Below are 22,184 nucleotides of genomic sequence, written 5' to 3' on the forward strand. Positions count from 1 at the left end.
ACCCATCTCTGGTACACGTCTTATCAGGGCATCTCCAGGACAAAGAGACATCCTGCTCCCACCCGCCCCCTGCCCCAACAGCTTTAAGAAGAGACCGAGGTCAAACATGCTTTTCTGTTTACAGAGCATGATAAAGTAAAGGGAATTACACAAAGGCAGATTTGTGGACATAGACCTCCAGATATAAAAACTTCTTTCTTCTTTATTGCAGGGAAAAAGGATTTCAGAGGAAAAGAGGAGGAGAAACAATGGTTTCCTCTCCAATGGTTTTGCTCACTGTCCTTCAAGCAAGGCAAACCCATCTACATAGTTGTCTAAACTACTATCCCTTTGAAGCTGTTTTCTTAGCTCAGGACAGACTAGCAGAGGTTGTAGACGCAGATAGACACAACACAAAATGCTATTCATAAAACAATTTGCACAAAAGGATCTGGAAACTCTGCCCAAAAGACACAGAAAGCCTGTCCTGCCTTTGACACTGAATTAAATTTAACGCAGCCATCAGACTGTGTAGAAAGGACTGACAAAAATACGTCAAGGTCCAACCATCCTGTGCAGGACGTGGGATTATTTGGAGGACCAGGGAAACAAATCCCAGAGAGGAACAAACTTCTCCATAGCATTGAAGAGTTGGGCTCTGAAAGATGGTATTAGAGAAAGGACAAAGGGATCGAAGGAGGCTCTTAAAGTCAAGACCCAAATGCAAAGCAGCGTGATGGCTGAAGGCCATGGGAGCACAATCTGATGACTGTGCCAAAAAGCTCAGTCTGCTCGCACATGGAGAAAGGTGTCAGGCATGTGGTTTCATGCCGTTCTGCAGGCACGTTCCTGCAGCCCTGCCCTGCAGAGGGAGGGAGACCACGGGACTTTCTCGTCTCTGACAGTCTGCTTGTGAATTCCACAGAGTCAGGATGAGAAATAATACTGACAGGATGGCCCTGGGGCAGGCAGACACGGCAGGTAACAGGCACTGCACACTGCTGCCTAGCAGCCACCTCCTCACAACCACTTTGCCAAAGATATAGCAGCCTGCCCAAAACACAAGGAGGAAAAAGGACATTTAGGTGATTCTACTTACCTTCTGCTCTCCACTAGGGAGAGGGTGAGGGCTCTTTACCTCACTGCTCTTTATCTCAGTAACAGAGGCCTGACAACAACTAGCTTAATAATACCTCTCCCAAGTGTCCCTCAGCAGGGCACAACATCACTTTTGGGCACGACAGCAGTGAAGGGGAACCCAGGTGTTGCAAGGCACTCCTGACAAAGCACACCTCAGCAAAGCATTCCAATACTACTGAAGGGCTGGTACTGAATACACCAGAACCCCAAATCAGCCCAGGAGAACAGCACCCAGCTAACACCAACTCTTACTGCTGGCCGGGAAGGGAGGCTACAGAAGCACACCTGCCACGAGGCTGCAGAAGCCGAGTCTGCAGGCACAAAACCTTCTCAAAGGCAGGAAGAGAAGGGAGAAAGACTCCGAGGATGCTCCTTGCTCGCAGGGAAGGTCTCTGCTCGCCAAGGCAGGATGGAGGACGGCCCCTGCCTGGGCTGCCTGTGCCCTCTTGTGGCTGCCTGACAGAACACCAAGGCCGCGCTGCACTGGATAGGGCCAATTACATCACTTTTTAAGCACGGAATCCGTAGGATTATTTATGCATCTCCCACTCTGGAGACAGCCCTCAATCCAAAATGCACCCGCTTTAACACAGGACAGAGCAGCCGAGCACAGACAGCCCAGCTCAGAGCGAGCAGGGAAGCACCACAGGGCCATGGCAGGAGGAGGCCAGCCCTCCAAAATACTCCATCGTATCTGCTGCTGGCCTCGGGGGCCAGGCGAGTGTCACTGCTACCTGTTGGTGTTCTCCAGGTCTCAGAGGTGGCAGGTCCTTCCCTCTGGGCGTCTGTGGAAACCGAGCTGCCTCTGGTGCCTCTCTTCCCCTCCCATGACATCTGATGCCAATGAGAGCGAATCCAGTCAGGGTAAATCTTACCCCCACTGGCCTAAACTGACCAGAGAAGCCTGAGAGCTGTGGTAATAGACCACTCCTCCTATTAAAGGAAGACAACACCCCCATTTATTCAAGACTGTACAAGCATTTTACAAGGAGTGAAGGATGACAGGGATATTTGAAGGTCTCACCAACTGTTACTAATGTGAGGCCTAATGGTGTTTTCTGCTCTGTACCTATTTCATTTCCCAAAGGCCTTTGATCTTCTGCTTTTCCCCTCCAGTTATCACAGTGGTACAAGAGATCTTCCGTGTTAACTTCCACAGATAAAGAGAAGTGGAAATGATTTTAGTGAAGCCAGAGCAGCCCCACTTCCCAGCCTGAGCAGTCTGAGGGCTGCTGCCCCACGTCAGGCACACACTGTGACTGCAACCAGCTGCCACCTATCACTTGTGCCTGCCTCTTCTGTACCACAGAGAGCTGCCTGTCAGGTGTGTCCACAAACAGGGATGACCCAGCCACAGTCCCCCTTCTCCTAGAAGGGGATAAAGGACAAGAAAGGGTCTGCAGGAGCTGTATTTACCTGGAGCCTGCTTTACATTTCCAAACAAAGTCTGAGTGCTCTCTCCTTTCAAGTAGTTTCATAGAATGGTTTGGGTTGGAAAGGACCTAAAGACCATCTAGCTCAAACCACCCTGCCATGGGCAGGGACAGCTCCCACCAGCCCAGGCTGCCACCAGCCTTGGGCACCTCCAGGGATGGGGAACGCACAGCTTCTCCGGGCAACCTGCTCCAGGGCCTCACCATCCACATAGTGAAGAATTTCTTCTTAGTATCTGGTCTAAACCTATCCTCTTTTAGTTTAAAGCCATTACTCCTTGTCCTATCACCACTCCCTGACAAAGAGTGCCTCCAGATTTCCTGTAGGTACCCTTTAGCTAATGGAAGGCCACTATGAAGTCTCCCCGCCATCTCTTCTCTAAACTGAACAAACCCCAACTACTTCTGCCTCTCTTCATAGAATTAATCAATCCCAGCAGCTGGTTCTAGTGGGGACAGAACTGCATTTGGTGTTTGAGTTACCTTTTGGCCCTCCCCCAGCCTCACAGGATGCAAAGTCACCTCAGCATTCGAGTTAATCACATCTCAGCAGGGGGAGGAAACTGAGAAGTCCACAGGGAAAAACACAAGTTATTTCTGCATCAGCTCCGTGAAGTATTTTCCTGCCCAGTCTCCTGCTCGTCAAATTAAAAACTGCTTACTGGATGTTTATCCTTGAAAGCCACAGCACCTTTCCAGCTGCTGCACCACACAAGGGCATGCCAGGCACAGCTAGAAAGGTTAAACATGAACTAGAAAGCTGTGGAGTCCATAGGCCAAAAACCTACCCAGGCAAACCTTCGTGCTCTATCATTAAGGGTGCATTTGTAATAGCAGCCTGTGAAGCGCACCCATCAGTTCTGTCTTCACTTGCTGCTAGGCAAAGCAGGAAACTGCTCAGCTCTGCAAGGAAGGAGGAAGAAGATCCTTGAATTAACCAGCCTTTGGGATAGCCAGGGTAACCCATGCAGTGCTTCAGGCCAGTAAGAGACCACAGCTGAGCCAACCTCAGTCTAACTTAGCAAGAACTACACAGGCCTGCCTTGTAATAAGAAATGCCTGGGAAAAACACTGGCTGTTACCAAAATACTGTCACTTAGCCTCCTTTTGAAGTCAAGAAGCCAACAGCTACAGGAATGGGCAGACTGATAACAAAAACTGTTGAAAACCTAGTCCCTTAAGAGGCACACTGGCAAAAGAAACGCAGAGCATATAGCTGACTGAATGTTGCTTTCAGAGGATCTTTGAGCCCAGCAGCACTGATAGAAAGCTCTTTGTCACTGTGTTTGCCTGCTGGGTTACTGTTAGCTTTTCCTTCTGTTAACTCCTCCAGCCACTCCAAGATTCAAGTCAGTACATCCCTGCACGCTCTCCCCACAATGCCATGCCTTTAGCCATGTTCTAACGCAAGACCTCCCCAGCAAACACCCAACACAGGGCTTGCCACTGCGTCAGCCTTTCCCCTTGGCCTTACTGTGAATACAATCAACCCCCCCGCCTGCCTAGATGAGGCAAAGCTTTGGAGGAGAACTCAGTACCTTCCCCCAAAACTCCAGCCCATCATTCTAGGTCAAACTACTCAGTCATGAGCCAGCCAAATTTGATTTTTCTTTTGGCTCCTGAGCTCACACAGACACACGCCCCTCAACCAAGCTACCCCTAGAACTGCAACCAGACCTTTAAGGAGGTTAATAGCAAATGTTTATTTTTCCTTTATTAAAGAGCAGGGTGCACCCACCCATCCTGCTGTTAATGGAGTGACTTCATATTAATTTTTCAAATTGTTCTCTATGCTTTAAATGGTAAGTCAACTCAATACAATACATTTCTCTACTTCCTTTTATCTCAAAGTGCTTTACATAGTGACACTGGGAGGGGGCTGTCCTACAAGCCATCTCCTACATGGAGATCGTCTCATTCCCAGTGCTGTAATGTAGGCACATCTGGTGTGCGATGTAGCAGCTCATGGCACATGATGACATGCAGAGATCAAAAGCTCAGGGGGAGCAGATACAAGGAGAAATTACCAAGGATAGAACTGACCTTAAATCTGCAGCTGGTGAAAGGTGTTTTTATCTTCTCCTCTGCAAAAGCTGATGCCAAATTGCCACAAGTTTGCAGATGCCAACAAAAGAAATGCAGGATATCACTGCCTCAAGACCCTGCCAGCCCCTCACCCAAAGATATATTCTCCAGGCTTTCACTCCACATTTGAAATACATTTCTTCAGCCAGGAGCAGCTGATGCAGGCACTCATCTAGTTAGGGTGATCAGCATGAGTCAGAGGCAGCTCAGCTGTGTCCAGTGAAAACAGAACCAGGGTGGTAACAACTGGCACCTGCAGGTCAGCATTTTCTGAGCTGAAGGAGGTGGATTCAAAGCTATTTGTTTATTTTTAGAATGTGTTCTTCCAGCTCTTGGGATGATGAGGACTCAGGTTTCACGTAGTTGCCAACCCCTAGCAAATAATACCATTTGTGCTATAAGAAAAGGAGCCCCCTGAGGAGAAACTCAGTGGCATACAGAATGTGTCTGCTCAGTGACAGGAAAGCCTGTGCTCACTAGGGGTCTTCCACAGGAAGGTTTTCTTGGATCTGTCATGAAGTTGCCCTTGTCTTAGGTTCCAAACCAAAGCCTGTATTCCCCAGTCTATTCCTCCCTCCCCTGGACAAAACCACAGCAGCTCATATTTCTTACAGCAAAAATACAAAATTCCTACTGCAGCCATCTCCCAGGAGAGGATGGAACTTAATGGAGTTGAGGACAGTGACCTGGTTCTGGGAACCAACATGCTAACACAGGAGTTTTGATGACAGCAGAGACAGGGTGACACGCCAGAGTGCAGAAACGCCAGGTGAAATGAAAAGCGACATCCTTCCCAGCAGATTTTGAAACATACAGTTGCATCCCTCATGTACATGCTAAAATATCTCAATTTTCCTCACTGGGAATGGCAGCCTGAGAGATGCGGGGTTTCCCAAATGGGCATGCATCTCTAGGTCTGCTGTTATATATTAATGAGGAAACTTCGGCCTCAAGACTGTCCCCAGCCTGGGCAGGTTCTTTCTGGAGATAAAGAACTTGGCCTGGAACTGTGATTTCTATCCGAAGTGTGAACAACAGTGCCCAGAGTAGTAACAAATCCAAGGCATTTGTATGTGGGTGACATCTGTATCTAGGAGCACCATGGGGGAATTCTGCACCAAGGACTGTCACGTGGCAACATCTGACAAGGTCTCCATCTGCCTGCAGCAAATTTTCAAGGCCAGGAGAATATATCCTGCACTGACCGCAGCCAAGCTGCGGCCAGCTGCAAGTTATGCAATTTTCCTTCTCGCTTTCTTCTCCCAAAGGTCCCAGGTGCTCAGCTCTGGTTGTTCCCCCAGCCTGGATTACAAGTTCCCAGTGCCAAATCCCCAGCTAAAAACAGAAACAAACCCCTCTTACAACTCATCTGGCAGAAAGCTTATTTTGCAGGCTTCTTGAAAAGGAGCATGGATGAACTTGGAAACAGGTAGTTCATGGTTCTCCATAAGATCATTTTGTGCTGCTGGCATCTACAGGGCTGTTAAAGGAGTAAGTTGTTGGCAGAGTAAACAACTCTGTAAAGTAAAGTAAAGACAGAGTAAACAACTCTGTAAAGTAAAGGAGTAAGTTGTTGACGTGTATGGCTAGGCAACAGCACCCTCTGCCCCAAAGAATGAGTGGAATGGACAAATGGACAGACAGCCAGCATCTGTCCTGAAAGACTTGCTTACAAAGAAGGGAGCCCAGGACTCCTGACTCGCACATGGCTGGCCTCAGACTATGCCAAAGCAGATTGCATATAAAAACAGAAGTTTAAAAACAATGGGTATACGCTGCGTGTCTCCACAGAGGACAGTCTGTAGACAGTCACCCAGGACCAGCAGCCAGGACCAGCCCAGCTCTCAAGGGGTAGCTTCGCAGCTGCATTCCAGTCACAGTTGGAGAAGTGGGACAGCCGGAGGTGGAACTTGTGCTTTTTGCTCCATGATCAGCATCAGGCATAGGGAGGTAGGGGAGGGAGCAAGGCCAGTGCTGGAGAGGCACCTCATTCATCTGTTCGGCAGGCTACATTTCACAAGTCATTCACTCAGGAGCAGTTTCCTTCCATGCTCCAGACATCTGCTTATATCTCATTGGGATAAAACCCAAGTTTGGCCAGAGACATCTCTCTCCGGAGTCGCATAACCTCCCAGAACATCAGCTCCACTACAAGGCAAAAAGCGGGTGGGGAAGAAGAAAATAAAGAAAAATCAGTAAGAAAGGTATAAGTAGACACCACCACGTGTCATACTGTGCAGCCCAACCAGGCTCATCTCACAACTGAGGGAGGCAGGCATGCTGGAAGGCCCAGCAGGACCGGCCCATTGGGTCACCCCTAACCAGCTCCATCCCAGGGCAAAGCTGCCAAGAAGCCGATGGGCAAGGAATGGGTGCACTTATCCCTCCTACTCATGCCTCTGTTTTGCCATTGAACTGTTTCCCAAAGATCCAGGGAGATGCCAAGCTGGCCCCATTCCCGTCATGCCGAATAGGGACTGAATTGCTCCCAGTGGCCCACAGAAGCCCCCCACTGCACCCAGCTACTTTCCCCTCTTACCGTCCTGCCTCACCAAGCCCTGCTGGATATAGCGAATGTACGTGAAAAAGTTGCACGCTGCTGTGATCTGAGGAAGAGAGAAAGAAAAAGGAGTCAGCTACAGTACTGCTTTAGCCTCAAGGGGCCTGCCACAGCACCCAGCAGGAATGCTCTTAGTGTTCAGCACCTGAGAAACAGTACCTCATACCAGCAGACAGAAAGACACAGGAAGAAAGCTGATAAAAATATCCAAGTTCTGGGCATCTGTAATCCCATACCAGGATACTGCACTACCCACAACACAGAGCGTGAGAATTTCTACTGCAGGTTTGAGACGTAACTGGTCACTAACTAATGTGGCAGCAAAGTCCACAAGCTCCCTTCTAAAGCACTGCTCTCTGACTCAGAGAAAATCTCTGGAGTTAAAAGTTTGTGCAGCAAGTCTGCATGCAGGGAGATGGGGGTGTTTCTGACACATTATGGTGTGACAAAAATTAAATCAAGCTAAGGCCATGTGTTGCAGGATTGGCTCTTCTGGTACACAACTCAGGAAAGCAACAACTTTTAAATGCTCTGTTGAACTACAGCCCTAGTGGCAGCATTAATAAATCATTCACCTTCTCCCTTCCCTCTGAAGGAAAGGACAGTGTGTTCTCATAACAATTTGAGTCAATAATCCGTACCAGAACAGTAACAAAAGCCAGCATTTAAAGAGCAGAAAATCATGGTGTTTTATAAAGGAGAATGATAAATAAATAAATAAAAACCCAATTCCTGTAATGAATCAAACCATGGAAGTGAACACACTGAAGACAGGTTGCCTGAACGAGCATAACCCAGACCACCAGGGCCTGAGACAGGTCTGGAAACCTCCGCATTATCCACTCTGATCAAGAGCCACCACAACTCGGAAAACAAACTCAAGTCCCATAGATCTCTGTCAGTTTGAGGGCTGACACAAGAGCTCCTGCACCCCAAGGCTTGGACCAGTTTTGGAGGGCTGAGGCACCCCGGGCAGGCAGAAGACTCACCCTGGCCCTGCAGGATGGCGAAATGTAGTAGTAATTTCCAGAATCTCCCAGCGTGATGCGGTGCTTGCAGGTCCTGGGGAGGCCGCTTAGAGCACACTTCCTGCAGGGAGAGAAAACAACACTTCAGCCTAGAGCAACCCAGAGGCACAGCAGAACACAGCAATGCAACAACCTCAAGACTACCCCCAGGAGATGGAAGGGGGAGCTCAGAAGCCAAACCCATGTCAGTGAGCATCAAGAAGGAAAAAACACGGCTGATAATGAGCCTTTTACACCTCGGAAGATACTATAAATGGTGAGGTTAGGAGGCTAAATATCTGATACCATAAATTATTCCATGCCCAAGGAAACCAAGGCATTACCTTTCCGTGGCAGACAGCCTATGACAGAACAACAGAAAGTAGGAAAGAGGTAGAGCTGAAGCATAGTATAACAAGTATCATCTGGACTCCTCCTCAATATCCCCTAACTTGACATGCAAGATGTCCCTTGAGGTGTCCCTGCTTGGACTTTTTCCACGCACCGAGCCAGCAGCAAACCTCTAAGTCTGCCACACTGCAGGAAAACACATTTAAGGACAGCTGATAACCCTGAAAGCGTTATGTGGGAACTCTGAAAGAGATTTTAAAAATAAAGCCTCCTCTGAGGAACAAATGGAAGCTATCAGGTATTCTGTATAGCCTAAAGCTTGCACATCACACTTTGTCACCACCAAGTGGCACAAACCCAGTGTCACTGGCTACTCATACTGAGAACTCAAAACGAGCCACACTGCAGCCTTTATGCTAGGCTCCCCTTCATTAATTTACACCTGATTTGGAGCCACTGTACTTGAAGCCACATGGGGTGACTTTGTGCTGACTCCAGGGGGCTCTGATAAGGCTTGAAGTCCCTAAGAACCAGCCCATCCCTTCCTCTGCTGACAGGGAAAAAAGTTTGGCTTCACAATTATAAAGAGATCTCAGACAAAGTGAAGAAAAGTATAATATTTTCAAGACAATACAGCTCCCAGAAATATCACAAAAAGAAGTGACCAGCAAGGGTGCAGCATGCCTCTATTTTCCTGCCATTTCCTTCCATTATTCTCAAGATGAATGGTTCTCAGTACCAGCCAGTGGTCCCTCCTTTACCATCGCTTAAAGCAGTGAAGCAGAATTTTCTGCTGCATAGTCATTACCATATTTCCCCAGAAGAAGGAACATGAGGTGGGAAGAGGAACATCATTTCCCAGCTGCACAGATTGCTCTGAGAGCCATGAAAGATGACAACACACACAGAAGCAGATGTGCCAGAGAGCTTCTGAGCAGGTCTTGGTGCTTGCTTTCCACTGCTATCAAGAAAATATTAGCTGCAAATATAAGCTAAGAGTGGAAGCATGGGTTGTGAGTGTTCAGATGCAATAAGAAGCCATCATTGCCCAATATTAACACAACTTAAAGGGATTAAATTCTCATGACGTGCAGGATGACCAATACCTTTGTAAACAAGATACCTTTAAGATACCTCAATTTGAGCACTTCAGCACACTAGAAAAAAAGAGAATCCTGCTGGTCACTGCTTGGTTGGTACCACTTGGTGTAACACCAGCTCTCACAGCCCTAGCTAGCAGTAACCTAAACCACAGCGTTTGTACATTCACCCTTAAGCACTCTGTATACCTCAGGGCACTTCGCTGGGCATGCCATCACGAGAGCCAGTTATCCTAAGCACCTCCTGGCCAGCATTTTGCTTTGATGCTGTATGGGCAACGTGGCCAATGCAGTCCCTGCCTCTCTAGACTCCTGAAAGCCTTGCACTGAAGTCTGTACAATAGGGTGGCAAGGACCCAAGCTTTCTCCTTTTTGCTCCACAGCACGACCAAAGGTGCCATAAAAATCTGTATTTTGCATCTGGGAGACAAAGAGGGACAAATCAAATCCCTTTTGGGCCATTTATTACCAACAGCAAGATTCCTTACCACCTTGTCTGGGTGGAAATTAAACGTGGTTAAAAGGTTAGCTTAGTTCAGCTCCAGCCTCAAAGCTGCTAAATCACATTAAATTAGTAACTTGTTAATGGATTAGAGATTCTTGATCACTGCCTAATACTTCACTTGCATTACAATTTGTGACTGGAACACACTGCAAAGAGGAAAAAAAATCAAAAGGAAGCCGACAAGGATAAACATGGGATGGGTTGTTATTGGCACGTCTGACACACGCTCTTGGAACAATTTATCTAGAGATGAGAGAAAATGCAGAAGAGAGTGGTTGGAAGCTGTACGCGAGCAACATTTACTGTTACAGGACCATCTTTGCCTAGAAGGTGCTCTGCTTGAAGGTAAGGAAGGGGAGAACAGAAAGAGAGAGCCCTGACTGAAACTGAATTCATTAACTGAATAAAGACCCCTATCTTAGGTTGGAAGATCATGTCACTCCTGCTAGAGTTCCTCTTTCTTGAGGTCAGACACGGTCACACAGCTCTGGAGCCATGCCCCAATTCCAATGGCATGGTGAGAGCATCAAGTGGGAAAGATGACACGCAGCAAGAATGGATCTCTTCTGATCTATGCTCAAATCCACCTGAAGCACCAGCAATGTCAATAGCGCAAGGTGAGCTCAAAGGTCTCGCAATACAAGAACATGAGATAACACAGCTCTGATTTAACCCTTTCACCCTAGGTTACACACAAACCTTCAGAGAGCATTAAAAGTTTCTTTCTTAAGGGGCAAAAAAAACTTTTCCAAGCTGAAGGTACTGATACATCACTAAGTTATCCCCCAAAACACTCAGTTCGGGTAGATCAGCTGAGCTGATCTAATTCTTCACGCATAAATAAGTTGAGCTTCATCACCACTGATCATAGGCTAGTGGCCCACTCAGCTGAGCCCTCGTAACTGAGTGAGCCAGGCCTGGCCAAACTCTGCTAGGAGGTCAGAAAAGACCATTGGCAAAGAAAAGACAAGGGGGCATAAGAAAAGTTCCTTACTTTGGCCCACCGCAGTCTTCTGCTGACCCTTTCACCACAGACAGCGCCTGGGAAGCAACCGGCTCAATGGTGAGTGTATTCTGCTCCACAGCCGCTCGTACCAGCTCGGACAGCTGCAGCAAAGAGAAATGACTGAAGATACTGATGGACAAAGCTCACCTCCCTAAAGGTGCCCTTTTAGGTCTGTCAGACCATGCAGGTTTTTTGTCTTCAGTTTCCAGCACTCACCTCCTGCTTACTGAAGTCCAGACAAGGTCCCACATCTTCGCGGTAAATTCTGTCCAGGAAGGAGCAGGATTTATCCAAAGTTGGAGATTCCTTCCAGGACTGGAACTCAGCAAATAAAACGGAGTCGACCTGCAGCAAACATCCGAGAGGAGAAGGAAGATGGAAGGTGGATGGAGGGAAAGATACCATATGAAATGGTATCTGTTACTGTGCAGGACACACAGGACAAAGAACACTTCTGTAAGGAAAGGACTGCTATAGAAAAGGATGAATTGGGAGGAAAAAAAAAATAATACATATATATATGTATGTATTAATAGCCATCAACAGGACTACATTCAGTGAGCCCGAGTAACAGGGTATGCCAGCCCTTTAAAGGCCACTCCAAGTCCAGAACTCTGCTGTTTGGGGAGCTGCAGACATCATGGGAATGCTGGGCAATCACACAGGCTTGCAGGGACAAGCTGAATACCAATCTCAGCTTTCCCAATATAATAGGAATAGCTTTCCCAATTCTAATGCCTGCTCGTTGCCTTCTACAGATGGGCTTGCAAGAATTACCACTCCTCAGCAACAAGGGACCCAAGAGTTTGCTCCCACCCCTTGACCAGCAGGAAGGTTGCTCCCTCCAACGCTGCCTAGCTGAAAATTCTTCAGTCCTTGAGACTCTGGGACCTGACACTTAAACCTCTGATGACAGCCACGTCCTTAAAAGGCCAGCAAATCCTGTTAAAGGTGCTGAAAGGAAAAACAAACTAAGAAACTACGCTGAGCAGTACAAAGAACACGAGTGAACAAAACTGGAAAAGGTCTGAGTTCTATCGCAGTCTATGCTACAGAGACTGCTCACCTCGCCCCAGGAGAGAGCTCCAGAGCCACAAGACGGAAAACCAAATTCAGAAAAACAAAGCAAAAATGGAGGTTAACATAAAATGAAACTAGAACTGAAAGGCCAGAAGTGTGAGAGGCAGACGAGTCCCACCCCTCCCCGATCCTGTCCAGAAAGGTTACCTGCCGCAAGGACGAGCAAGCCTCTGCCCCCAGTGCCTGCCAGCCTGGCTCACAGGTGATGCGGACAGCCTTCCCGGGGGTCACACAGAGGTGCAGACAGAGGGCAGCAGGTACCCCAGACTTTGAGGCAAGAAGAGGAGACAGACAGGAAAGGAAAAGGTTTGAGAGAGACAGGCAAGAAAGGGAGGTAAAAATACACAAGACAAAACAACAGATACAAACAAAGGCTCAAGGCCTCTCGTCCAGGGAATTAAGCACCCTGCTCAAGACATCACACGGTCACAAACCAGAGCTTTTGACTTCAGTCTGAGGTACGAAAAGGGAACAAAAATGATGTAAGTTTTCAGCACAATTCAGGATGGGACGTGTTTTCCATAAAGCACCATGTATTAACTTTCTGAATGCCAGGTTCCATCTTTTCACCTCTCATTCAGGTCTTTAAAGAACTTGAGGGCCAGAAATGAGTAAATTAGCAAAAATCACCCCACCCCGATATATAAACTTATTAGTCACTTCAGAAGCTGTAGCCCCAGGACTTTAAACTCCAGGATATTTGCACAACATGGAAGTTGTTTACACAAATAAATTGGATTCGAAGCATTGACAGGTCCAGCTCCTTAACAAGCAAGTCACTTATAAGAGCTAGCATTTCTCTACACATCATCAATGTAAGCTTTGCTGAGACTGAGCTAAGAACAGGAAAAATGAACTAACCAGTCAGTAATAAAATTATCTCTGCTTACAGTAGGCAGAGAGTAACTTCTACCGTGTAATCAGTGGTTCACCTAACCGGGTTCTCAGTTTGGAACTCCTCTGTCCAGACTGGAGGAATGGTTAGCATTAGGAGAGGTCACAGGACCTTACAAAAAAATAAATAAAACCTTTTTCTTCCCAGCCCTCAAATTAGCTTCTAGCCAACTATGTGTTTGACTCCAATTCCCAGCATATCTCTGAATGACCAAGAGAAACCAGTACAGCAGGGCTTCACAGTTACTGAACTCATTTTTTTTTCCTTTATTTTTTTTTCTCTGACATAGCCTTTGTTCCTCTCTGCCTGTGAAACAAAGATCTTCATCTCTCATTGCTGCTGCTCTCAGGACAATGGTTATAGCCAACGCTGCCTGAAGCACTTTGTCCAAACTAGCAACAAGAGCACCACATAGAAGCTGACAAGGTATAGCCATTGAATTCACTGCCAAAAAGTGAGGTTACCAGTGCTGCCAGCACAGTCCTGCTTGGTGAAAGTATTAGTTTCACTAGCAGCCCATCTGCGTACGCAGCCTCACACAAGATGAGTGACCAGGTGTCTCCATGTTCTCGTAACAATTCTTTATGACAGAAGCCACAGCTCAAAAAAAATCACTAAGGAGACACCCCACCACATTCTCACTCATTTTCTTTCTTACTGATCAAGCGCCAAAACTTGCCTCCTTTCTGCTCTTCAGGGTAGCTGTGCATACATCTGGCTAGCAGAAAGTTCCCAGCCAGAAAAGTCCTGCTTGCAGAAGAGCATTACACTCACAGTCACAGCAGGTAGAGGACTATTAAACGATCATTGAAGAGAATTAAATACAGTTTGACTCAAAGATATTCACAAATGCTTTGTAGGCTTCTCTGCCCAGTCCTTCCAGAGAGAAAGGTAAACATTAAATATATGCTCTGCAAAGAGGAAGTACAGTGAAATGCCCAAGGACACAGAATGAGAGACTAAGAGTTGATGAAGGGGTCCTGGAGTCCAAATCCATCTGTGATCTTTAAAAGCCAAACTAGTTAAGAGAAAAGGAACAAAAGCAAATCATGCCAGAACAGATAGTGGACTCAACTGCCAAGATGCAGCAGAATAACTGGCTTCTGCTCAGCAACTGCTGGCAGCAGTGGCTCCATGGCTGATGCAGTGCATGGCCCTCACCCACCTCTTTGCACTCACGACTGACTGGCTCTGGAGTCGCGTTGTGGCTGGCAGCTGTGATCATTGCACTGCTGGTGCTCTTGTTTCGCGCATGGCCTTTCCTGAAGACAGCTTTAGAAGGGCTCTGGAGCTGAGGGTGTAGCTCCCAGTTTGGAGATGAAGGTGTGGATGTGATCACAAGCGTCTTCAGAGCTGTCACCTCTGCCTGCAGCATGTCAATCTGCGAGAGACAAGGCGAGAGTCAACAGCACCAATCCAGCACAGAGATCAAGTCACAGACAGCACAGTTCTCACCTTTCCCCGTGCCTCCCTCAGCTGTTTCTCTGACGCCGCCTGTTTCGTGTTTGCTTCTCTCACCATCTTGTGTGCTTCCTGGACCAGAAAGAGTTTTAGTCCGTCTGTTGCAGTTCCATCTCAAAAAGCCACCAGGGCAGGCCAAAGCTCTGCCATATCACAAGCAAACAGGGGGACAAGACATCTCTGCCACATCCGAGGTTTGCACTCTACCAAATGAGTTTTCCCCCAGAATTTCCCACAAAAAGGGTTTCGATATTAGGTCGTGGAGTGCATCCCCCTTCTAGGAGTATAACTGACTAAAGTAGCTAAGAGTTCAGCTGGCAGGGTCCAAGGTCGTAATCTTCACTGATAAAAGGTGCTGTGAAGAAAGCTAGAAGCAAGGGCCTGCCCCTCCCTGCCCTTGGGATTTGCTTTAGGGCTGAGGCTTTAACATTGGCACCCACCCATGCTACATCTCAGCCGTGTAGCAGTTGTGTCTGCACCCAATCCAGTGCTCCTGCAATCCTGACCCTAAGCCAGCGGGTTTGTTTCCTGGCTTGACCTCAGGCGTGTGTCATCGCTGCAGACTTGCTGGCTGATCACTGGACTGTTTCTCACCCTGATCACCATCTCTGGCAAAGATCCTGACCCACACTCCACATCCTTGCTCCTCCACTGGTGAGGTCACTGCTCTCCCACTCTTGCCTGCCTTGTTATTGCACTCTGCTCCCACTTCCTTCGTGGCGTGGCCAGCCCTCGCTGCTCTGGGCATGGCTGCAACGCAGCAGCGGTAGCTCAGGTGGGGACTAAACAAGACCAGCTTGAAAGCATCTCCCACAGGAAGGGTGAGGCGGGTGGTGTCAGTCTCAGCTGAGGCCACCCCACAGCACTGCCTCAAAGCACTTTGTCCACGGCCACCGAAGGAAGGCGAAATCCCTCGGGTGTGCTGTCTCTAAGTTCAGCCTGAGCCCGGGCAGCCAGCTGTCCAGAAGCAGGATGCTCTGTGGGGGCTCACACGCAGCACCAGCCCGTGTTTCAAAGGTGCAGCTGGGCTCCGGCTTCCCTCACTGTGCAGTCAGATCGAGAGATAAGAGCTGTTGGCAATGGGATCTTGTCAGGAGAGAGCTTGACAAGAACCACATCACCAAAAAACAAACTAAAGCAAAACACCATCACAAACATCACCGCCACCACCACAGACAGACATGAACACTCACTGGAGCTGAGCGTACAGGGGACATCCAACTTGCTCCTACCCCAGGCAAGGGCTGACACGAGCCAGGGTCTCATCCCTCCTACACAGCAGCTGCTGCGCAGATTGCAGAGCAGGCACAGGGCAGGGAGTCATGCTCACCTCCAGTTCTGGGCATCCCCATGTCTGGTTTTGCTTGGGTTTGCAACCATGGCCCCATACCTGCTGTGCTATTTATGTCACCATACAGATGTTACGAGGGGAAAGGAGTGCATGCAAACCCTCCCCGGCAGCAGGTACCAGCTCCTGTGAGGCTCTGCCTGCACCTCTGCACAGCTTTCCAATCAGAAAGAACAAGAGGGAAGGAGGAAGCTGTGGGAGGGGATACTGCTGTGGAAGTCCTTCGAGGTAGACTTTCTCTGGAGTTGGAAGCGAGCTTAGTTTAAGAAATGATGGGAAAAGGAAGAGGGTGGTACCTCAAACAGGCTAGCTGTTAACTCCTCTAGTTCCTGCTCCAGTTGTTCCCTGACTTTTGACAGTCTCTCACATTCTTTGTCCTTCAGCTTCAGCTCCTGTTGAGGAAGACAAGAGGAATGCATAAAGTCCTAGCAGGCACCAGCAGTGCTGATGCCTGCCTGGCCCCACCTACCAATTGCACCCCTTTTTTCCACCCCTGCGTGGATCAGAGGCCCAAGACTCCTGTCACAGCACTCGGTGCCACCCAAGGCATCCCTCCACAAGCCGTGGTGAGCTTTTCAGGTTGGCATTGCTCGTTTGCCATGAGCAGTGAGGCTGCATAGTAAGCACTGCACACCTCAAGCTGCTTTCTGCATATCGCAGACCCCTGTAGCAGTTTTCCAGGACTAATTTGGACATTGGCCCAGGGACTTTGGACCACCCTAGTAACTGCTCTCCCGTTCCGAAAGACTTTATGACCACCTCAATCTCTCTCTTTTGCGTACTCCAGATTCCTGCGCAGTCACATTCAGACCCTGCTCCCCCACGACCTCTACAAAACGCCCCACTGCTCAAGTCTGTGCCTCCATCCTCAGCTCTTCTCACAAGCTCCGGGCTTTACCTTTTGCGCTTTGTGCAGCTCCTCCTTCAGGAACTCAGATCCCTTTTCACGGATCTCCACCGAGGAGCTGCGGAGGCGTGAGACGTTGCACTGCTCCGCAGACTGGCTCTCATCCCCAATTCCAGCATCCTGGCACCCAGTCTCTGGCTCCTCCTTGCTGCCTTTGGATGGCATTAGTGGCTTCCAGTACCCCACAGCTGGTTGCTGCTGGCTGTCTTCCTCCAAATGGGTCTGGCTGTAGGGGACCAGCACAGTCAAACTTTATATGGGGGTTATCAGCAAACCTGCCAGGCTGAGAGGGAGCCCCAGAGGCAGCATTAAGACACACCAGGCTGGGTTTCCCCAGTATTTCAAGAAGGCTGAGCAGTATTGCACCGAACAGGGCGCTCAGTAACATCCTCTGCTTGCTGGTGGAGCTGCAGTGGGCACTCAAAAGGTTGTGGGCCTCTGTGCTGCAGGAATCTGAGTCTCAAAACTGAGACCTCATTCAAAACCAGGACTAGGAGGTGATTCACAGCCCCCCTCTAACACTCCCAGCACATCCACCTCCAGCCTCTCAAAGGCACAGAAGTGAGATGGTGAGGGTGTAGGATGAGGCCAAGATTGGCTGAGAGGACCTGCTTCATGCCCAGCAGCAGCACCAGTTCCTTTACCCCTAGGCTGGGCTCGTTTACCCTCAGCACAAGACTTTCCAGGGAGGGAAAGTCCTTAACAAACCATTTTCTCACAACCGGGAGAGAAAACGGGAACTGAAAGAACCACCAGGGACACGGCACAGAGCCCAGGAGCCTGTTAGGTAGGACCAAACCACCCAGAAGCAAGCACAGGTCTGAAGACTCCTTTCACATGGATACAACTTCTAAACCTAGCAAACACCCAGTCGGCATAAGTTCAGGGACACTGCTTCCCCAGCTAAGGGGAAGCAGCAAGACAAAGCACAGCTCCCACATTCCCTAGCAATACACAGATCCTTCACAGCAAACCCAGCCTTCGCCCCCACTCCTCTTCAAACTGTTGCTTTTCCACCAAAGCCCGCCACGGTGCTGCCAAAAGCAGTGTATCCTCCCCGAGCTGAGACGAAGCCCTACGCCTTAGTTCCAAAGGCTGGCACGTACAGATGTAGCAGAGACAGGAAATCAGAAAAGTCACCCGGGACACGGCTCCCCAGCGCTCAGTAGGACTTTGTCAGCTGTTGGCACGCTAACACAGACCAAGGCTGATGAATCGAGCAGGCTTTGCAGCTGCTGGGGTCTTACGGGAGGAAAAAGCAGACTTGGACATCCACGTGGCAGGCGCTGCAATCACGGTGCTGCCAGGAGCACGTGCATCACTCCTCCCTGCACAGAGCTGTCCTCACACCGTCACCTGCCACTTGAAGCCCGAGGGAGTGCCACCAAGCCCTGTGCACGTGGAGGCTGTCTATCACGTCCAGCCACTCGGCAGCACTCGCACACTGCTCTGCAGATCAACCAGCTGCCAGCTATCTGTAACAAGCCTTGGCAGAGCTGTGGAGCTATCCTTTCGCATGCACAGCATCAGTCCCTCCTCCTGCACGCTTCCTGGCTGCTGCCTCTTGCCCACCACCTTCTCGTGCAAAGCAGCCATCACCTTTTAACATTTAAGGTCCCCTCCTCTTCTTCCCTTTTCCCAATCTCTATTTTTCTCTCCTGGTCTTGCTCCACCTCCTGCATTCCAACCAGACCCCACTCTGACCCCGGCCCCATACCGTACATCAGAGCACAGAGAGCAAGCTTGTATCCTCAGCCACGCACAGCCCAACACAACCTCAATCTCTTTCACCTCACCCAAATATAAAACGCAGTCGAATCCTGAGGCCCAGCTGCAGCCAAGCCTTCTTCACCTAGGCTATGCCACCCGACAGCAGCACGGTGCTGTTGCCTTTTCTACTCCAACTGCCCTGGGGCAATGCAGGTACCTTCCTTCTCCCCAAAGCTGTGCATGAACAGCAGCTATCGGCGGTGATCTTTCAAAGAGGGAAAGAAGCAGCAGCTAATTCAGCATGGGTATCACAGGAATAGTGTGAAAAAGACACAAGGAAATCTCCGAATCCTTGTAAAACTAAAGCACAGGACCATCCATGATGCTATGCCATGCAGACTGGACAGCATTTTTTCTACAGAACTGGGAAAAGGGGACATTGCAGTCAGAACCCCAGATTTTGGTGGGCTCTTAGTAGAGCAAGAACAAGTGAGAATGTCAACAGTGCTGGAAGGTAGGAAAGGTTGCAGAAGGAAAGGGGGTCCTGTTGACTTCACCTGTTTTTTACTGAACTTTTGCTGGGAAGATCTAGGAGGAGAGGCTCATTCTGGTAATAATACTCAATTTGGAAGCGTTGAAAATAACATAGGGAAAGGGCATGAAAATAAAAATAATTTTGATCAGAGGGAAAAGGACAGACAGTGCTGCCGTGCAAAGATAATTCAGCTCAAGCTATTCATCACACTGGAACTGCTAGATAAAAAACAATACACACAAATGCATACACCTGAGTGAGTGACCCGTGACCAACAGGAATTCCCATACTGTGCATGCCTCTACCCTTTAGGTGCAAGAGGGCAGACAAGTGTGCATTACACCGTGTTCAGACTGTGCAGCGCTTGTTTTATCCAGTTTGGCTGCTCTGTTGACGCGTTTGGTTCATCAGAGGAAGGGCAAAACTGCACAGAAGAAATGAAATGGTTTTAAAAGGCCAAGATGAGCTAACATGTATCACATACCTAAACAGCAACATAGCTAACGGAATAAGTAGGTCTCCAAAGGCTTCACTCAGGAAGGGGAGGTACCAAGCAAAAGAATGACCCAATGGAAAGGAATGAAGCCCATTACAGGAAGATGGGGAGTTGATGAAAACAACTCATCCTTGCCACACAAAAATCAGGGGAGGTTTTCTGCCGTGGATTTGCCATGAAGCAGGGAGAGCATTTCAAACAGAAAGGTTCGTTCAACAGTTCAGCTATTTCTCAGGTGGCACAGTGAAAGCCCTCTCTGCCATAGACCTCTGAGATTAGGTTGGGCCAATGACAGGGACCACATCTCCCCAGGCACTCCTGCGCTGGACCCGAAGCTCACTAGAAGGAGCCCAGCTCCTGTGATCAGAAGACAACAAAAAACAAAGCGGAGAGGAAAAAACTAAATTCAAACCCAAACAGCTAGAAAAAAAAAATGAGGACATTTCAACAGTCCACTTAACTACCAAGAGTTAACCTATCCCATATATAACAAGGGGGAAAAGGGAAAAAAACGTCTCCTCATGACTTAAGTTCTCAGGTGAGAGTTATCTGCCTTGGAAGACACGTATGCTCTGTACATAGAAGCAGGATGGAAGAAAACTGGAAGACAGGCAGAAATAGAACAAGCCCCATCTACACCATCTCCATAATGCCACAGGACCTAAAAACCTACCCCGAAAAATCATCTCATCTTCCATAACGGAACAGCACGTTCTCCACATTGTGCAAACAGAACTGCCAAGAAAGCCTTGGTTGTGCTGACTTCTGTCCAGACAAGCCTTTATCTCCATTCTCCAGCTGGGGTTTGAAATACACACCCTGAGCAACCAAAGGACCACGTACGCTTGTGCTGTCCTGCTATTGCTGGCCTGACTGGTAGCTGTGTTCCTCAGAAAAAATGTACCATATCCTAACGGTCCCCCACATACACCAGAAATGCAAAAATCAGGGGGGAAAAATCCCCAAGAAACAAGCAAATAATAATAAAAAAGAACTAACAAAATATACATTAAAAAAAAAAAAAAGCCACACGCACCACAACCTTCTAAAGTTGGATTCTGTAGAAAAAGCAAAAAAATGTGCAGGATCCGCAGTTTTTCCAGCAGGCCTCACGTTTCCTGCAGTGCTGATTTGACAGGGTTATTTCCTGTACCAACAGCCTGCGGGTCCCTCCAGGTTAAACTCCAGCCCGCAGGCTGCCGAGGAGGACTTGAGCGTGCGGTGCCGGTGGGAACAGCCCTGTAGCTGCTGTGTGGTGCTGCCACGATCCCAAATCAGCCCACGGAGAACCACTCGCCTGTCCCACCGGGCACTCAGCAGCTCGCTCTCTGAAGCTTTTGCCCGGGCGAAACTTACGGGAGTGGTGCATTGAAATGTAACACACAATTCCTATCTCTTACGTTGGCCTCAACGGGCAGCAATCAGGCGCTGCGTTCCTGTGTCTGGGCTGGGGAATATTCTGTGTCTGAGCTGGGGAATGCTCTTGTGCCTGAGCCGGGGAGCGCTCGCCATCAGCTTTCTGCCTCCTTACGTGAAGCTCCTCTCGCTATCTGCACCCCGAGCCGCGTCTCACTGCCTGCGCTAAGGCTTGGCTGCACTCTTTGGACTCGCCCGAAGCTCGACGCTTCCAGCTGCGGGGACACAAGGCGTTAACAGCTCCGAGCGAGCCAGCCGAAGGGAAAACCGGGGAGAACCCAACCCCAGTCCCACCGGCGAGCGGGCAGAGCTCGGCAGCCCCACCGCGACCCCGACCCCAGAGCGCTGCAGGCTCCCCCGCCGCCCTCCCAGACCCACGGCCGCCCACCGAGAGCCTGGGAAGCCCCCCGGGGCCGCGGCTCCCCGGCACCTACCCCCGCCTCATGCCGCGTCCCCCCGGCGGAGCCGCGCCGCTCCTCACGGCGGTGGCGGCGACGCAGGAGGAGGAGGAAGAGGAGGAGGAGCGGCCGCTGCCCCCATGGCCCCGAGCCCACCCGGGCCCGCCTCAAGGGCCTCGCTCCCGCCTGCGGGGAGGGGACGGGCCGGGAGGGGAGGAGAAGGGAGAAGCGAGGGGGCCCCCGCACGATTCCGGCAGCGGCGGGAGGAGCGACTGCGTGCTACCGCCCCGGAGCCCTGACGGGACGGGCTCGGCCCGCCCTGAGGGGACGATGCCGCAGGGGAAGGCGGCGCCGCGGCGGCCCCGGCTGACGGGAGGGGTCTCGTCCCGCAGCCTCGGACCCCCGGGCAGGGTTCGGCCCCGAGGGGTCGTGGGGGAGCCGTCAGTGCCGAGCCGGGCTCTGTGGCCACGGACTGTAATGGGTTGTATCAGCGGTTTTGTGATATGCGATGTTTTTGTCAGAGCTCCAGCTTGCAGGGATGCACACTGTGTCAGTCTCTTCACAATAAAAACATGGAATAGAATTGTAGAGGCATTAGAGTTGAGAAAGCCCAAAATGATCATCTGGTCCAACTAGCCCCAACCACCAGTGTCACCCACTGACCCATGTCCCCAAGCAGCAGGTCCAACCTCTCCTTAAACAGCCCCAGAGACGGTGACTCCACCACCTCCCTGGGCACCCCTTCCCAGTGCCTGACCGCTCTTTCTGAGAA

At 49.7% G+C, this 22,184-nt stretch overlaps 1 protein-coding gene across 7 annotated transcripts in view; it reads right to left on the reverse strand.

Annotated features, from left to right (window-relative positions):
* Window positions 1-4,230: 4,230 nt before the first annotated feature.
* RAB3IL1 (RAB3A interacting protein like 1) overlaps window positions 4,231-22,184 on the reverse strand; it is a 33,836-nt gene continuing 15,882 nt past the window's right edge. For 3 of the 7 annotated variants that reach the window (XM_035326773.1, XM_035326771.1, XM_035326774.1), the window contains exons 2-12: window positions 16,849-17,083; window positions 16,247-16,342; window positions 14,597-14,674; window positions 14,307-14,522; window positions 12,394-12,513; window positions 11,383-11,511; window positions 11,155-11,267; window positions 8,187-8,286; window positions 7,177-7,243; window positions 6,216-6,785; window positions 4,231-6,154 (exon numbers count right to left, since the gene is read on the reverse strand). In XM_035326773.1, coding sequence (XP_035182664.1) covers window positions 6,703-6,785; window positions 7,177-7,243; window positions 8,187-8,286; window positions 11,155-11,267; window positions 11,383-11,511; window positions 12,394-12,513; window positions 14,307-14,522; window positions 14,597-14,674; window positions 16,247-16,342; window positions 16,849-17,022 — 1,176 coding nt within the window. In that variant the 5' untranslated portion in view covers window positions 17,023-17,083 and the 3' untranslated portion in view covers window positions 4,231-6,154; window positions 6,216-6,702. Of the gene's footprint in view, window positions 6,155-6,215; window positions 6,786-7,176; window positions 7,244-8,186; window positions 8,287-11,154; window positions 11,268-11,382; window positions 11,512-12,393; window positions 12,514-14,306; window positions 14,523-14,596; window positions 14,675-16,246; window positions 16,343-16,848; window positions 17,108-19,367; window positions 20,536-21,448; window positions 21,688-22,184 lie in introns of those variants that run through there. The other 4 variants (XM_035326769.1, XM_035326772.1, XM_035326770.1 and 1 more) reach the window with 4 other exon arrangements.

Source organism: Oxyura jamaicensis, chromosome 5 (assembly GCF_011077185.1).
Source record: "Oxyura jamaicensis isolate SHBP4307 breed ruddy duck chromosome 5, BPBGC_Ojam_1.0, whole genome shotgun sequence".
NCBI lineage: Eukaryota > Metazoa > Chordata > Aves > Anseriformes > Anatidae > Oxyura > Oxyura jamaicensis.